This window comes from Anastrepha obliqua, chromosome 3 (genome assembly GCF_027943255.1).
Source record: "Anastrepha obliqua isolate idAnaObli1 chromosome 3, idAnaObli1_1.0, whole genome shotgun sequence".
Classification (NCBI taxonomy): domain Eukaryota; kingdom Metazoa; phylum Arthropoda; class Insecta; order Diptera; family Tephritidae; genus Anastrepha; species Anastrepha obliqua.
The window spans coordinates 16,616,509-16,632,384 of NC_072894.1; the positions used below are offsets into that span (position 1 = coordinate 16,616,509).

The 15,876-nt window shown below is 38.0% G+C and overlaps 1 protein-coding gene across 6 annotated transcripts in view; it reads left to right on the top strand.

The window, feature by feature from the left end:
- The window catches only part of LOC129240983 (chromosomal serine/threonine-protein kinase JIL-1), a 73,506-nt gene that overhangs the window by 6,706 nt on the left and 50,924 nt on the right, over positions 1 to 15,876 (top strand). For all 6 annotated transcript variants that reach the window (XM_054877080.1, XM_054877083.1, XM_054877081.1 and 3 more), the window contains one exon: positions 2,616 to 4,157. In XM_054877080.1, the coding sequence (XP_054733055.1) occupies positions 3,179 to 4,157 (979 nt within the window). In that variant the 5' untranslated portion in view covers positions 2,616 to 3,178. The remainder of the gene's footprint in view (positions 1 to 2,615; positions 4,158 to 15,876) is intronic.

The following is a 15,876-nucleotide window of genomic DNA, read 5'->3' on the forward strand; positions in this document are numbered from 1 at the left end:
TTTCGAGACTTCTACTCATCTGTAACACAAAAATTAAGAAGATTTTTAATCAGAAAGAGTGCACTTATGGTCGGAACTAGAACAAATCGAAAAAACTAAAAATGGACAAAATGGCGCGTTTTTTGAAAAAAGTCGTAAAATCGGGTATTTTTTACTAGTTTTTTAGCGTAAAAATTAGGAAATTATTTTAATAAAATTATGCTTCTAGTTCCGATGATAGCCATGCATGGTTGTGAACAACATATTCAAATTTCAGGTAATTCAGTTGAATAGTTTTTTTTCGTCCGCGCCGTGCCGAAAAAAGTAGTTTCGAGATAAATGAGTTAAAAGTTTGAGGTATAGAAGCGCGGACCGCACTCTACCTAGTTAATGGGCTGTAGACGCTATAATATTGGGAATTTCCGCGTGAAAATTTCAGAGTTTATTCTTAAGATACTATACCTTCGAATTCGAAATTTCTATACCACCGGGTCCCCTTAAACGTAATTTATTTATGTGAATAAATGGAGTTTGCTCTAAATTAATGACAAATATAATTTTTTCGAAAATGAAAATGAACTTACAGTTTCGGAAATTCTGTTTTAATATTGAACAATGAGTATGTACGATTAAGCACTTGAGCTACTGTATGCCTATGTAACTGTTTTGAGTATACACAAGAAAAAATTGCAAGTCACCTAAGTTATGTAAATACAGTTTGTCAAGAATATTTTCGCATAGTGATGAAAAATTTAAAGTTGTAGCTTTGATCGAGAATCCCAACAACAAATAAAAAAGCAAACAAAAAATTTATACACACATTCCATTACTGTACTTGTCTACGACTATTAGGCGCCAACAGTTATTAAATAAACACACACATTACAAAAACAACAACAAAAATATGTTTACTCTATTTAAAAAGTGTCAAAAAAAATGTTGCATAACTGATGAAAACAACAAAAAAACAGTTATTTTCCGCGAATTTAATTCATTTGGATTTTTTTGCAAATGGTATGTGAAAGGGGTAAGAAATTATTTAGTTGATTTAATTAGTTTCGGAATATCATATTCCAATGGTATTTTTTCCCACTCTTTTCTGATGAATCTTATTAATTCAGTTTTATTAGTTGACGATCTTTTTCCTACTTTTATTTTTAAATGAACCCACAAATTTTCGATTGGGTTAATGTCGGGACTTTCGGCGGGAGTATCAATAACTTTGGTGCAGTTGTAAAGTAACCAGGAGCTGCATAAATAAGATTTATGTTTGGTATCATTATATTGATAGTATTTGTATTTAAATTTGTTCGAGTTTTCCGAATCAACAAAGCCGAATTTTCTAATACTGGAAGTCAATTCGTTTTTTAAAATATCAAGATATACTTCCTTGGTCATTATTTCGTCCAAAATTTTGATTTCACCCACTCCCATTGTTGATATACAACTCCAAACCATTAATGACAGTTTTCCAATCTTTACGGTAGGGATACTATTTTTGTTTTGTAGTGCTGTGAGAGGCTTACGCCAAACTCTCTGGGGTCCATCATGATAGTAGAGCATCATTTTCGTCTCATCGGAGAAAATAACGTTATCGCAGTACTCTGTGGGTAGCGATATGTACTCGGTGGCAAATCGCAATCTTTTATCAACGTTTTGTGCTGATAACAGGGATTTTTTCCTGTTTTCTTAACCCGTAGTCTTTTTCCGCTTGAAGAGCTAATCTTCCTGTACTGCTTTCCGGACTATTATAAATAGTTTTAATAATTTTATTTATATAATTATTATATATAATTTTACGTTCAATTCGAGTCTTTCTTCATTTTCAGCACGGTTTATTATATTATACACAGTTCTAATTTTGAGGGAGAACATATCGGCGATTTCTCTGGCTGATTTGTCTTTGTAGTGCTTGAAATACACTAATTGAATATTTTTTGAAACTCGTTTTCCTGGCATTTTTTTATTCAAATCTAAGATCACTTGAAGAACTGAAGACAATCACTTTATAACTAAATAATTTCTTACCCCTTTGACATTCCATACCATTTGCAAAAAAACCCAAATGAATGAAATTCGCGGAAAATAACGGCATTTTTTGTTGTTTTCATCAGTTATGCAAAGATTTTTTTGACACTTTTTAAATAGATCTTTTTTGTTGTTGTTGTATTTGTAATGTGTGCGATTATTTAATAACTGTTGGCGCCTAATAGTCGTAGACAAGTGTATGTGTGTACATGTGTGTATAAATTTTTTGTTTGCTTTTTTATTTGTTGTTGGATTCCTCGATCAAACCTAAAATTTTATATTTTTCTTCACTATGCAAAGATGTTCTTGACAAACTGTATGTATGCGTGACTGTTATGTTGTCCAATGAACAACTGCTTATCACACTCTTAAGCCTATTTCATTCCTGTTATTGAATTATGTTAAAAATCTATATATTTTTTACATTAAAAATCGATATATTTTTTTACAATAAAAATCTATTAATTTTTTACATTATATTTTACATTAAAAATATATAGATTTTTTTATTACATACTATGTATTTTTTACATTAAAAATCTATATATTTTTTATATTATTATTGTTAGGAAATAATTTTTTTCAGTTGTATGTATTTCTCTTTGCAGATATCACAAAGTTTTGAGAAAATGGGCACAACTGCGAATGCGTTTACTTTAACAACAACAATTATACCATCAGTGGCAACTACAGGGCTTACTGCTACTCAAAAGTACGCGACAAGTTGACCGCGATTTCGATGAACAGCATTTTCGCGCTTAAGCGTATTAACCCTCTCCCACCGTATTTTATGCCTTATTACTAATACTTTCGCGAGTTAATCGTCTTTTCCACATTTAGCAGGAAAAATAACTTTATGTTATTCCTACAATACGTACATCTGTATGTATTTGAAAAATAAGTCGGGAAAACAAAAAGCTATCAAGGCACCATTCTTGCGAATGACAATAGTGTGACCCGCTTGCCACTGGGAAAGTAGCCGTCGGTTGTCAAACAAGTTTAGCACGTGGAAATGTCACAATTGAAAGAATTAAAATCTACAAAAACTATTTCTTAAAACCAAAAATTCCAAACAAAATATACAAAATTTAAATACAAAGCGTTTCCACAGAGGAAAAAAAATCAATAAGAGCACTACAGTAGCGATTTCCACTGCAAACACTTTGCCATAATGAGTCGATATTATAACAATAGTAGCGGTGGGAGTAGCACCAAAGCGCTAAATTTGACCGCTAGTGCCACTTCCAAAAAGATGGCAACGCGACGACAGGCTGATCACGAGAGCGGTTTCTATGAGCAGCCTACCAATGAAACACATTTCACGGGCGGTAACTCGTCCACCAGTAGTGTTGGCAGTGCCAAACGCACTCGACAACCTTCTGGCGAACAATATATGAATGGTGGCCGCAGCAAGCGGCAAAAAGTGAATATAGGTGCCCCCAATATCTCTGCGTTGCCCGCTAGCGCTCATATAGCTGCGCATGGTCAAAGCAAATCGCACAGGCAAGGGCCTATCACGGTGACAACTAATAATAAACAAGAACAGCGTAATCAATACTATGCCAACAACAATAACAATAACAAACGTTATGTACTTCCTCAAATACCTCCACAACAAGCGCAGCATCAACAAGTTAGCCACACTTCGGCAAACAAAAAGACGACAGCGAATAACAATAACAACAATAATATAAATAGCAACAAAAACAGCTACTATGTGCAACTAACAGCAAAAATGAATGTATTACCCGTGGCGGAGACTATCGAAGTACCTGATAGCAGCGATAGTGATGATGACGCTAAGGTGAATAGAAGAGCAGTGATAAGTGGAAGCAGCAAGGAGCGGCAAGCGAACGGCGGTGACGGTGGAATGCCAACGCTTATTGTTAGCGGCAGTAGTAGCAGCAACAGCAACTGCCAGTCGATTGCCCCGCACCATCATCAACAACAACAACAGCAGGTTCAGAACAAATTCAAGTATGACGCTCAACAGCAAGAGTTGAGCGTAAATGGTGCAAGTAGTAGCGGTCAGGCCGCGAGTAAAAATAGGGAAATTAGTCGTAAAGGTGATGCCTCCAACAGCAGCAACAATGTCGAATTGGAACGAATGCAACGTGAAATTGAGGAAGTTACTCAGGTTCACACCAAATGTAAGTACACTAATCCAAATAATAATATAAGATTCCATTTTTTTTCTTCTTTTTTTTATACTTTATATGAATTTTTAGCGAATTGTGCGGACTCAGTACATATTTGTCACATTATCTAATTGATGATGGTTAATTTTGGTAGATTAAATTAGATTCGATTTTCTACGAGCTTTGCACTTCGACCTCATGGTCTTTTGTGCCCTCCACACATCACAACTCTACTAGTTCCCTTATTAAACTCAGGATAAAGTTGGGTTGGATTGAGCGTATGTGCCTTTCTCCTGGCTGCAAATGGCCGAGATGTCTCAACCTTCTTCCCGCTATAACGCTACATTGAAGGAGAAGGTGCATTGGAGTCCGCTGGGATTGGTCGTAAAATGAAATTTTGTTTGAGCCTTGTTGTTCTTGCCTATTGGAAATATTGATTGAAGTACTAATTGTGCTTATTGAATGTACTAGTCGCAAAAAGCCTTAAAAATAGATGACGAAATACACTTACTGTAAACGAATATGCAAAAAAAAGTCATATTTTGGACAGAAAACCATAGAAATTGTGCAAGAAAATCCGTAACGTTTATGAATATATTTTTAGAGCTTCCAAAGGGTGGATCAATATGTTTACTTTACTGTCTTTCGGTTTGAGATACGACCTTCAATAATTTTTGTGCATTAAATCACCACATTTTAGGTCTGTTTGGCCCAAGGGTGATAGAATTCATGATTGCGCCGTCGGAATCCTTCTTGTACTCAATTCGCCTTGTGTTCTCTCTACGTGTTCGGCGCAACAACAATTGTTGTTTGCCAATCAAAATTTCAGCATATACACGCCCTAATTCCTCTTTCGGTAGCAAACTGAAACTAATAATTTCCCAAGCGATAGAACACCAACTTCTCTCATAGATGAAACTCTTTTTCTCGTGACAGTGATGCCAAAATATGATGACACACCGGAAAAACAAGAATTGGGTATTTTAAACAAAAATTGTGAATTTTTCGAAGCATTCAACGCTTCCCAATCTTAACAAGTGGCTGCACATGTCGATAGATACGAGCGAATGGAACTACCATATTTCCAACGTTTCCACAACAGTCGATTCTACGTTACCGAAACGACCCGGATTGTCACTCCAGCAGCATTCCCCGTACGTAAGTATGGGGAATGTTTATGCTGCTACAACAACAACAACAACCTTTCTGCACCAATAGGTGTAGTTGTGGTTCACTACGATTGAGGATCAGTTAGAACTCAGAAAAATAACATCTGATGCAACGAAATATTTGCTATTTTCGCCCATCTAGAGCCCACCTCCCGAAATTAAAGAGAAAAAGAAGAAAGAAAAAGTTCTTGTGAGTCTTTATGGCAGCTACATCGTAAGTTCTTTTGCAGCTACGTCGAAATTCTATGAAGCGCTACATAATTTAGCACACCCCAATGATAGACCTACCGCCATAATTATATCCCAGCAATACGCATCGCCATCAATAAATAAGCACATAAGGGAATGGAATTGCGATTGCATTACTGCCTAGATCAAAGACTCAAACAAGGCCATTTGAATATAATTGGGTCCTTCCGAGTCATAAGGAATTTAAATCTTATTTCACAATTAGGAATACAGCTCTGGCAGCTCCCTAATATATGCAATTTCTCTTTCGGTTGCAAGCTGAAATCAATTCATTTCAGACAGAATACAAACTGCGCGTTACAGACTCAAATTTACAATAAATATATTTTTGGCGTAAAACAAATTTTAATGTGGATTATATATCTAAACTTCGGGTCCAGGGTTAGGCTCAATATCAGCCCTAAGGGGAATTATGGGGTGCAATCTTGCTGCATGAAGCTGTTCCAGGGGCGATAAACGAGGGCTAACGTTCAGCGCACTAGACAAGAGTAGTGGGACGGCACCCCTTGGTCGGGAAAACCCCGAATCATTCCGGTACGTAGATACCCCTTTGCCGTCTGTACAGCAACTGACTAGCAGAGCGTTAAAGCTTTATTAGCCAAGACTTAAGTTAGACATAATTTCAGATAACTTAAGCTAACCAAAGTTACCAGCAACATGCGGTTCTAGTTAGCGTAAACTTAACATAGAAAACATAGAGAGCTGTACGCTTTAGAGCTCTATTAGATTTTAAGGGTAGAATTTGGTATGATCTCGTTGATCACGCAAATGAAGTGTTGTTGTTGTTGTTGTTGTAGCAGCAAAAACATTCCCCATATTTGTACTCGGGGTGCTGCTGGCGTACAGTCCATGGCCGGATATATAGTAAATCCGGGTCGTACCGGTAACGTAGAATTCTTTTTGGGTGTGGGGCAAAGCTCCTCTTCTTATTTTTCATGTGCGTCTTGATGTTGTTCCACAAATGGTGCGATCTACAATTTTAAGCCAATTCCGAACGGCAAATAAGAATTAGACCTCTATTAGAAAAAAAGTTTTCTATCATTTTGGTGTTTCATGCACAGAGATTCGAACCTACTCACTTCCGAATGGTAGTCACGCACCAACGCATTCGGCTACGGTGGCCGCCATACTATACTTCGATTATTTAATAATGTTGCCTATTAATCGTTTTGTGAACAAATCTATAACACTCTTGAGATCAAGCGGGCGCGGTTATAAAATTAAGATACCAAGTGTCGGACCTTTTGGAAACTCTTCGTATTGTCTACGTGACCAGCTTACGATAGATCGAAAATATTAGTTTAAGGGAAAACGAAATCCATTATATTTGCGAAAAATTGTTGCGTGTGAAATGTCACCTTGACAACGAGCATAAACTTTAAATTGTTCGATCGACACTTAACAAGATACAGAGAAAATAACGGATTTCTTTTTCCCCAATGTAATATATGAACTCACAATGCTTTCTATCTGAAAATAAAAATTTACACGAATCCTTTAATTTTGGTATTGGATTAGTTTGTTATTTCCGAACCAATACTATTTTTTCTTTATTTTCTTCTAGTGGTAGTTAGGGAAATTTAGATCTAGTGCCCTTGCCATTTCAGATAGTTTCGCGATACTTATAATTTATCAAAAAATCAACAGTTTGGTCTTTTAATTTTGAGAGCAACTATTAGGAGGTTGAATTAGTTTTAAAGGTGACACACAGATGGCGCTATTTATCACTTTATCGCGTTGGCAATACTGAATATATATTCATGACAAGGCCTCATCCCTAGGCTTTGTTTATCAGTATCTGTCATTTCGCTGAAGTATAAACAACGCAGTGTTTTCGTGCTCCGAGTATGTCAACTTTCGTGCCGTCGAAACGCAATTTGCGGGAAGCTTTGCTTTTCTTCTTCAATTTGAAAAAAAAATACAGCCCAAGCCCGTGAATTGCTGCAGGAGGCCTACCCAGACCATACTCCGTCGATTTCAACATGTGAGTACTGGTTTCGACGATTCAAAAGTGGTGATTTTCACACCGAAGACAAGGAGCGTATTGGCCAGCCCAAAAAGTTCGAGGACGCGGAATTGGGGGAATTGGTAAACGAGGACTCGTGCCAAACCCAAGAAGAGCTTGCTGAATCATTGGGCGCTGATAAATCAACCGTTTGCAAGCGTCTAAAAGCGATGGGAATGATCCAAAAGCAAGGAAATTGGGTCCCGTACGAGTTGAAGCTGCGCGACGTCGAACGGCGATTTTTTACGTGCGAATTGCTGATCGAGCGACAAAATCGGAAGGGTTTTTTGCATCGGGTGGTGACTGGCGACGAAAAATGGATCCACTACGATAACCCAAAACGCAAAAAATCATGGGGTTTGCCCGGCCACGCATCAACGTCGACGGCCAAGCAGAATATTCACGGCAAGAAAATCATGCTCTGCATTTGGTGGGACCAGGTCGGCGTCGTATATTTTGAGCTGCTCCAACCGGGCGAAACAATCACGGGGGATCGTTACCGACTGCAATTGATGCGTTTAAGCCGGGCATTGAAAGAAAAACGGCCGGAAACGGTAAAAAGGCACGACAAGGTTATTTTGCAACATGACAACGCTCGGCCGCATGTTGCTCAACCTCTCAAAAAATACCTTGGAACGCTTGGCTGGGAAGTGTTACCCCACCCGCCGTATAGTCCAGACATAGCTCCCTCCGATTATCATTTGTTCCGGCATATGAGTCTCGATTTGACGGACCAGCGGTTCTCCTCGTACGAGGCTACCAAAATATGGGTTGAGTCATGGATAGCCAAGCAGCGGCCAGAATTTTGGAGAAACGGCATCCGGAAATTGCCCGAAAGATGGGCGAAAGTTGTAGCTAGCGATGGCCAATACTTCGAATAAAATATTTTGTACCGTTTTTTCACAATAAAGCCCCAAATCTTCGAAAAAAACCTTTAAAACTAATTCAACCTCCCAATAATAAATTTAACAAATGCTTATCTGTACAGAAAATTTACTTATAACGATTAAGCGTTTGGGCCACTGTACATAAGTATGCATATCCATGAGTACGATCGTATGCATATACACACACATATATACATATGTATATACGTGGGCATAACTTTGTGCTGTCTAGCTGCATTCTGTGGTATGTTGGTTGTGCTAATGCTGACTGCTTTTGGCTTTTGGATGGGCGGCGGAGATGAAGGCGGTATTGCAAAAGTGGAGCACATGCTTACAACCTTGACACGTTTAATACAATTTTTGCATTGCTGTTTAGATGTTAGTTTCTCGATTGTGCCAATGCCGAACACCTTTCAATGGCGCATTCGAATACTATTGCATGTTGGCTTATTTACACACAAACTAATTATGCAACACAAGTTCGGCCAATGAGATGACAATTAGTAAAAAATTGACTTTGTTATGTGGAGAGGAAATTGAAAAATGCTTTAAACTCTTACGCTGCAATAGAGAGTGAAAGGTATGACAATTGGGTTATCGCAAACATGCATTTGTGTTTCGTCAGTTTTCCAGGCGTTGCAGCATGACTGTCTTCTGACTCTAAGATTGCAGAGTGGAAGCGAAGCTGAGGACGAAGATAAAGCAAGGTGTTTCGCCCTTTCACCCTTGCTTTTCAACTTCTATCTATCGCAGGGAGTTTACCAGGTCTCCTAAGCTGACGACTGTACGATAATGGCATCGGCCAATGGCATTGTAAGTAAACGACTACCTTACCTGCCTTTCTCGCTTCTCATTACGAGGAATCTACAACTTTCCCCCACTAAGTTCACAGCGACCCTCTTTAGCACCTAGACAAAGGAGGTCAAAGACAAATAAAATATTGTTGGCGACATTTAAAACAATTGGACGGCCGGTTCTAAATTACGCTGCGCCTGTCTGGTCGCCTGGAACTAGTGATACGCAGTGAACAAAGACATGCCAAAATACTGCTATTCGGACAGCGACGGGATGCCTCCTAATGTGCCCACTACAACACCTACATAACGGGACACAGATGTTCCTTACGAAGGAGCCCAACAAAATGCTCAGCAAACAGTTTCTGCTAAGGTGCTACCGCAGGTTTCACCCATGTAGACACCTGCTTGAACCAGAGACGCCTCGCAGGCACGTTAGGAGACACCCCTTCAATTACGGAGATGAGATCCAAGACAAAACAAATCGACAACTACTGGATCGGACAGTGTTTAAACAGACTATTAACGACATTCATTGGGATACACGTATCACCTTCTTAAGCTTCCATCCACCGAATGCCGTAATCGGAGTCCAACTACCACCTACAGCAGATGAAGAGCTCCAGCTTCCTGGTGAGACCCGCGTAATATTGGCACAATTACGTTCTGGATACTACAGCTGTACTGTACTCCCACCTATCCAGAATTGACCACGACATACTAAACATATGTCCAGCATGTGAAGGCACCCCGCGCGACACTAACCGCCTTTTCACATACCCCATCGAACCCACTCATCTAACATTCCTCTCTCTCTCTCTGGACCCAACCTCGCAAATTTCCTGGGCCTACTGTTCGATGAGCTAGAGTAAGATGGCCGGTGATCTACATAACACCGGCAGGGTTAAGTATACTACTACAACAACAACAATTAAGATAAAAATGTTCCCACAACAGCTGGTTCTCCATTAGCGAAACCGGGTCGTTTATATCCTTGTATTGTAACTTCAGCTACATTCCCCGCACATGGATGGAGAATATTTATGCTGCTACAACAATAACAACAACGAAGATAAATACGAAGCTGAAAACGAATTGCTTGCATTGCGAATACGATGGCGAGTGGAAGACGAACAAAATGTAATACCACTTAAAATGGATTCGTCTTGAAATGGCCAATTATTTCTATATGGAAACCTTTTTTTAAAGGTAAACTCAAAGAAAAAACTCCATTCACGAAATAAATTTGTCTAGAGAATTCCTTCACCACTTGTATGAAGAGTTGCGATAATTTTTGTTCGATTCGTCAAGAATGTCAATTAATACGTTTGATTAAATTTTGGCAAAAATTGAGCTATTTATTGAAAAACTATGGACAAATTTCAATAAAACTCCAATAATGGCCAATGAAAGATTTTTATGACTTTAAGGTAGACATTCAAATAGGAAATGTTTACCTACTTATTTGACCATTGGGTTTGTGGTAGTTGCCGGGAGGCAAAAGGTGTAACACTTTAAACCACATAAAAGCACAATCTAAACTTTAAGGAAAGTAACCCTTCCCTTAGCGAACCCTGAGACCCATTTGAAAATGAGACGGAAACCCATTCACAACGTTTTTTTATATCCAAGATATTATAGTTTATTTTTGTTTATTATATTGGCATTAATATATTTTTCAAAAGTAACTCGCGTTTATTTCAAAGTGCAAACAATTAAATGAAATGTAAACAATTCACTACAGCAAGCGATTTGTCTTTGTACCGTATAGTTTCAAGCTGACCGCTTGCGCAACGTCTCCATTTTTGTTTTCGGTTGCACTGTGATCACTTCATATGTTCACTACAGGGTCCGGCACTCGAAGTGTAACCAATTAAAAAGGCCATAAATTTAGTTTAGAAAATTACTTTTATTCAACTCAAAATAAAAAAATGTGTGAAAATAATACAAAATTAAGAATCAATTTACGTTTGCTCGATATGAGCACCTTTTGCCTTAACTATGCCCTTGAGACGGTCCAGAAACGAATCGCAAGGTGCCCGAATGAGATTTGCAGGTATTTGGGCCCACTCGCGGACAATGGCGTCTGGAGACTGGTGAATCTTTTAGTCCGAGCTCTCCAAAATGGCCCAAAGAGAATAATCCATCGGATTCGCCTCTGGTGAATTTGAGAGCCTCTGTGTGGACGTTATGAAGTTCGGAACGTTGTTTTTATCCATTATTCGTTCACTCGAGATTTGTGAGACGGTGGCGAATCCTGTTGAAACGTCCATGATCTGCCACCGAAATATTTGTCTGCCCACTGCTTCGAAATAACTTACAGAATACTTTTCCGATAATATTTCGCATTTACCTTGACGCCAGGCTCAATGAAAACGATTCGAGAGCGCCCATCTCCGGTTACAGCGGCTGATACCATTACCTGTGGCGGGTACTGCCTCCTGTTGGCTGGTGATCGATGACTAAAATTCTCGTGTGAACGGTCGATCAAATAAACCCTATAGTTTTGGGAGTTTACGAATTGCTCAATTTGAAAAATTGCCTCATCAGAAAACACAATGTTCGGATATTGACCGCTTTCGGCCAAGCGAAGCAACTCCTTCGCTCTCTCAAGCCTGACTTGTTGCTGCTTTGGTGTGAGATTATGCGTCTTTTGGATCTTGTAAGGCTTGACTTGCGATCATTTTTCAGTATGCGGCGGATGCTAGGGTCACATATTTTCAGTTCTTTCGCCATTTGATGGGCACTTCGTCGGTGGTTTCGCTCAAGTCGCTTCTTCACTTTTTGAACCATTTCACGTGACGTTGCAGTCTTTTGATGACCACCTCCATGACGTTTCGCGATGCTAATAGTATCATTGTAAGAAGTAATGATGCGTTAAACAAAAACTTTATTAACTTTATAACGTATATAACTTATTTAAATGCAATCGCACTATTACGTTTAAAATCCATTACTGATTTTCTTTTTTCGCGTTTACTCGCGGCAAAATGCTTCCACGCGCTTGTAAACAATACTCTGGACTTTCATTTAGCCAACTAACAGACATCTGATGCCCGTGCATCAGCTGCGCGACCGGTCACTTCGAGTGCCGGACCCTGTAAATACTGCATGTAAATGAGTTTTATGAGGAAAGCAGGAATATATCAAACATCGATTAGAGAGGTACTTGCTGCCTACTTAGTAAAAAACTTTCCAAGAAAAATGTTATACAGTAATAATTTAGTTTGCTAGGAAGAAAAACTATAGGGAAAATGTTGTGTTGTCATGTAGTGCTAAATTTGTAATCTAATTTTCTCTAATTTTATAGCTACACTATTTGTTTCGAATAGAATGCAAACTCTTTGACCGATCGAACCAATCTGTAAAACAAACTCGCCTCGAGACTGTCGCTCTTGTAACCGTCGATTCGTTGATACCACTTTTCTTTATTTTTCCGCACGTGTCGATTGGCATTTCTAAAATTTCATGAAGTATCATTATTATAATATTAAAATAGATACGCATTGCTTGAAATAGTTGGCATGCGGAAGCTTAACACCATCTAAGCTGTTTATTAATTTCGTTTGTGCATATTCCATGAATTTTGTTCCATTTTAATTTATGCAACGGGGAATTCCAAGTGACGTCAACACCACGTGCTTAACCTACTTTCTAATATAACGGTATACATACTTACAAATGTATGCATAATTATAGTATTTATTTGCTTACGTGCACGCAGTTGTGCTGGCGTGACATGTCAAATGATTTTTGTTTTTTACGTATTTAGGACAAGTCGCGGTATCCAATCTGTGTTACGACCTATTTTCCGTTTAGCGCTATCGAAATGCTTAATATAATATTTACCCGATAATGAATAAAGCCATACGTACATACGGTGGTGTGCGATGAAGTAGAGATAAGTGAAGTGAATGAGCTTGTAATAATTTTTACAAATTATCACATTTTGGTGTTCATGTGCCCAAAAAAGTTGCAAAGTAGGGGAAAGTGAGAGAGCAAAATGGCATTTCATTTTGAGGGGAAGTTACAAGTTGCTACTGAATAAATTTTTACTTGTAAAAATTTGCAAGTCAGAAAAACAGCTGATCGCAAAGTAAAAATAAACACGAAATAAACTTTGCGAATTACTTCATCTGACGGCGATGATGAAATGGAAAAAATTAATGTGAACAAAACGAAATCATGTGATTCCGAAGCTCGTTATTTTGCATTTTATTTACTTTATTTTTTGTTTTAATTTCATACAAGGTAGTTCAAGTGAAACATTTTTAAATTTTTGTGATTTTTCCCGCGAACATTTAGTCAGTTTTTCGTCAGTCTTGCAAATTGTTACTGGCTTTGCGTTCATGCCCTTTTTTTTGATATTTTTCTCTTTGAGAGAGAAATCTCAGAAATTAAGTTACTGGCAAGTTACTGGATAATTTTTACACGAGCAGACTTAATATGTTTAAATAACTTTTATTTAGCGAAAATTCAAAATTTTCAAATTGTGTTGATTTAGCGCTGAAATAAAATATAGGGCTTTCCAAACAGAGGTGTGATTTTGATATTCAAATAAAAATGCTATTTTTTAAGGGGGCAGATACGTAACGGCCATATTTTCCCTGATTTTCATTAAAATTATTTAAAATGAATAAGTCAATATATGGCATAAAGTTTATTTATACATTAATATATATGATCGGATGTTTATTTCATTATAAAGAGGAAGGTATGCCGTTAATAGTGGAAAATAACATCAGGCAAATGACCACCACGACCAAGCTTACAGGGCAATATCCTTTTCATGAAATTTTCCATAACCGAATTGCAAAGTGGCTGCCCTATGTCCTCAATAGCTTCACGAATTCCATCTTTGATGTATTGAATCGACCCTAGGGTGTTGGCGTAGACCTTCTCTTTCACGTGCCCCCAAAGAAAAAAGTCGGTAGGTGTTAAATCACAAAATGTCGGTGGCCAATTGTGATCACTTCTTCGAGAGATAACACGGTCCGGAAACTTTTCCCGTAAGAGATCAATGGTTTCGTTGCTTGAGTGGCACGTAGCGCCGTCTTGTTTAAAATAAACGTTGTCCAGATCAATACCATTCAATTCCGGCCATAAAAAATCGTTAATCATCTCTCGATAGCGCAGTCCATTTACCAATAACACCTGTTACTGGTAAACCCTTTATAGAGAAACGTTACGAATCATTTCGACAAAGTTCTGCGTTCTGAAAGGTAACATTTGTGTGAGAAAACTAAAATAATTGGCATAATTATTATTAACTTTACCATAATATTTATTGTTAGTGGAGTAATCACAGTTTTTGTCATCGGTATTAGAACCAGAAAGTGTTGGCATTTGGCAGGGTTGAAATATTCTCCCATGCTGCCTTTACAAGTGCCGGTATTGCTGCCTTATTAAATGGACTTTTACGCTTAGTACCAGCAGAATTAGCAGCAGATTTGTCATCTGTGGAGAACATCTTAGTTTTGTTGTTTGTTTCATTCTCTTAATATTTAATGTACAGTGATGAACAAAAGTATTGGCACAGCAAAAAGTGATTTTTAACCAAAAAAAAAATCGCTAGGTAGAAGGAATACATTATCTATTAGCACGTGTTATTTTGAATAGCCCGCTATTTCGGTAGATGTCACTTTTGAAGCTGTCATTTTTTGATATTTGACAAGTAAAAACTACGCCATTAATAAAAATGGAACGATACACGCTTAAACAACGCATTGAAATTATTGAAATGATGAAAATTTGGCAGAGGCGGTTCGTAAAACTCGAACATTTTTGGGTCATTTTGAAGCACCCCAGCTGTTGGGACAAGTTAGTGATGTGAAGAATAAAACCCGTGCTGTTGTAACAGAAAGGGTTACAGAAAACGCAGGTTTGTCCATTCCTCGTCGTTTTTTAGAATTAGGCAATCCACAACCGTCATTACATCGTATTTTGTATAAGGATTTGGGTCTTAAGGCTTATAAAGTCTAGTTAACACAAAAACTCAAGCCGGCCGATCATCACAACGTCGTGTCTTTGCTAATTAGGTCATTGAAATGCATGAAAATGATCCGAAATTCCATCGAAAAATCATCTTGAGTGATGAGGCCCATTTCCACCTCGATGGCTTCGTCAAAAGCAAAATTGTCGGATCTGGCGCTTAGAAAATCCAAGAGTTGTTGTTGAAAAGCCTCTCTATCCTCAACGTGTGACTGTTTGATGCGGTTTATGGTCCGGCGGAGTCATTGGAACGCTATCGAGAGATTATTAACGATTTTTTATGGCCGGAATTGGATGATATTGATCTGGACAACATTTATTTTTAACAAGACGGCGTGCCACATCAACAACGAAACCATTGATTTTTTACGGGAATAACACCTCTTATTGGAAAACCCTTTATTCGCTTTAATTCATTTTATTATCTGTTGTTATATTGAATTAACACTAATTATAAAAGAAAAAAAGTACCTATTATAACGCAGCTTTTTTTATGCACATCGCTGTGTATGTATGTATGTATGATCGAGCGAATTCTTTCGTGAATATTATATACAAACTTTCTATTATGTTGTCGACGAGTAAATTTATGCATTTATGTACCAAAGTGTATATACACAGTTTCTCAAAAAACTC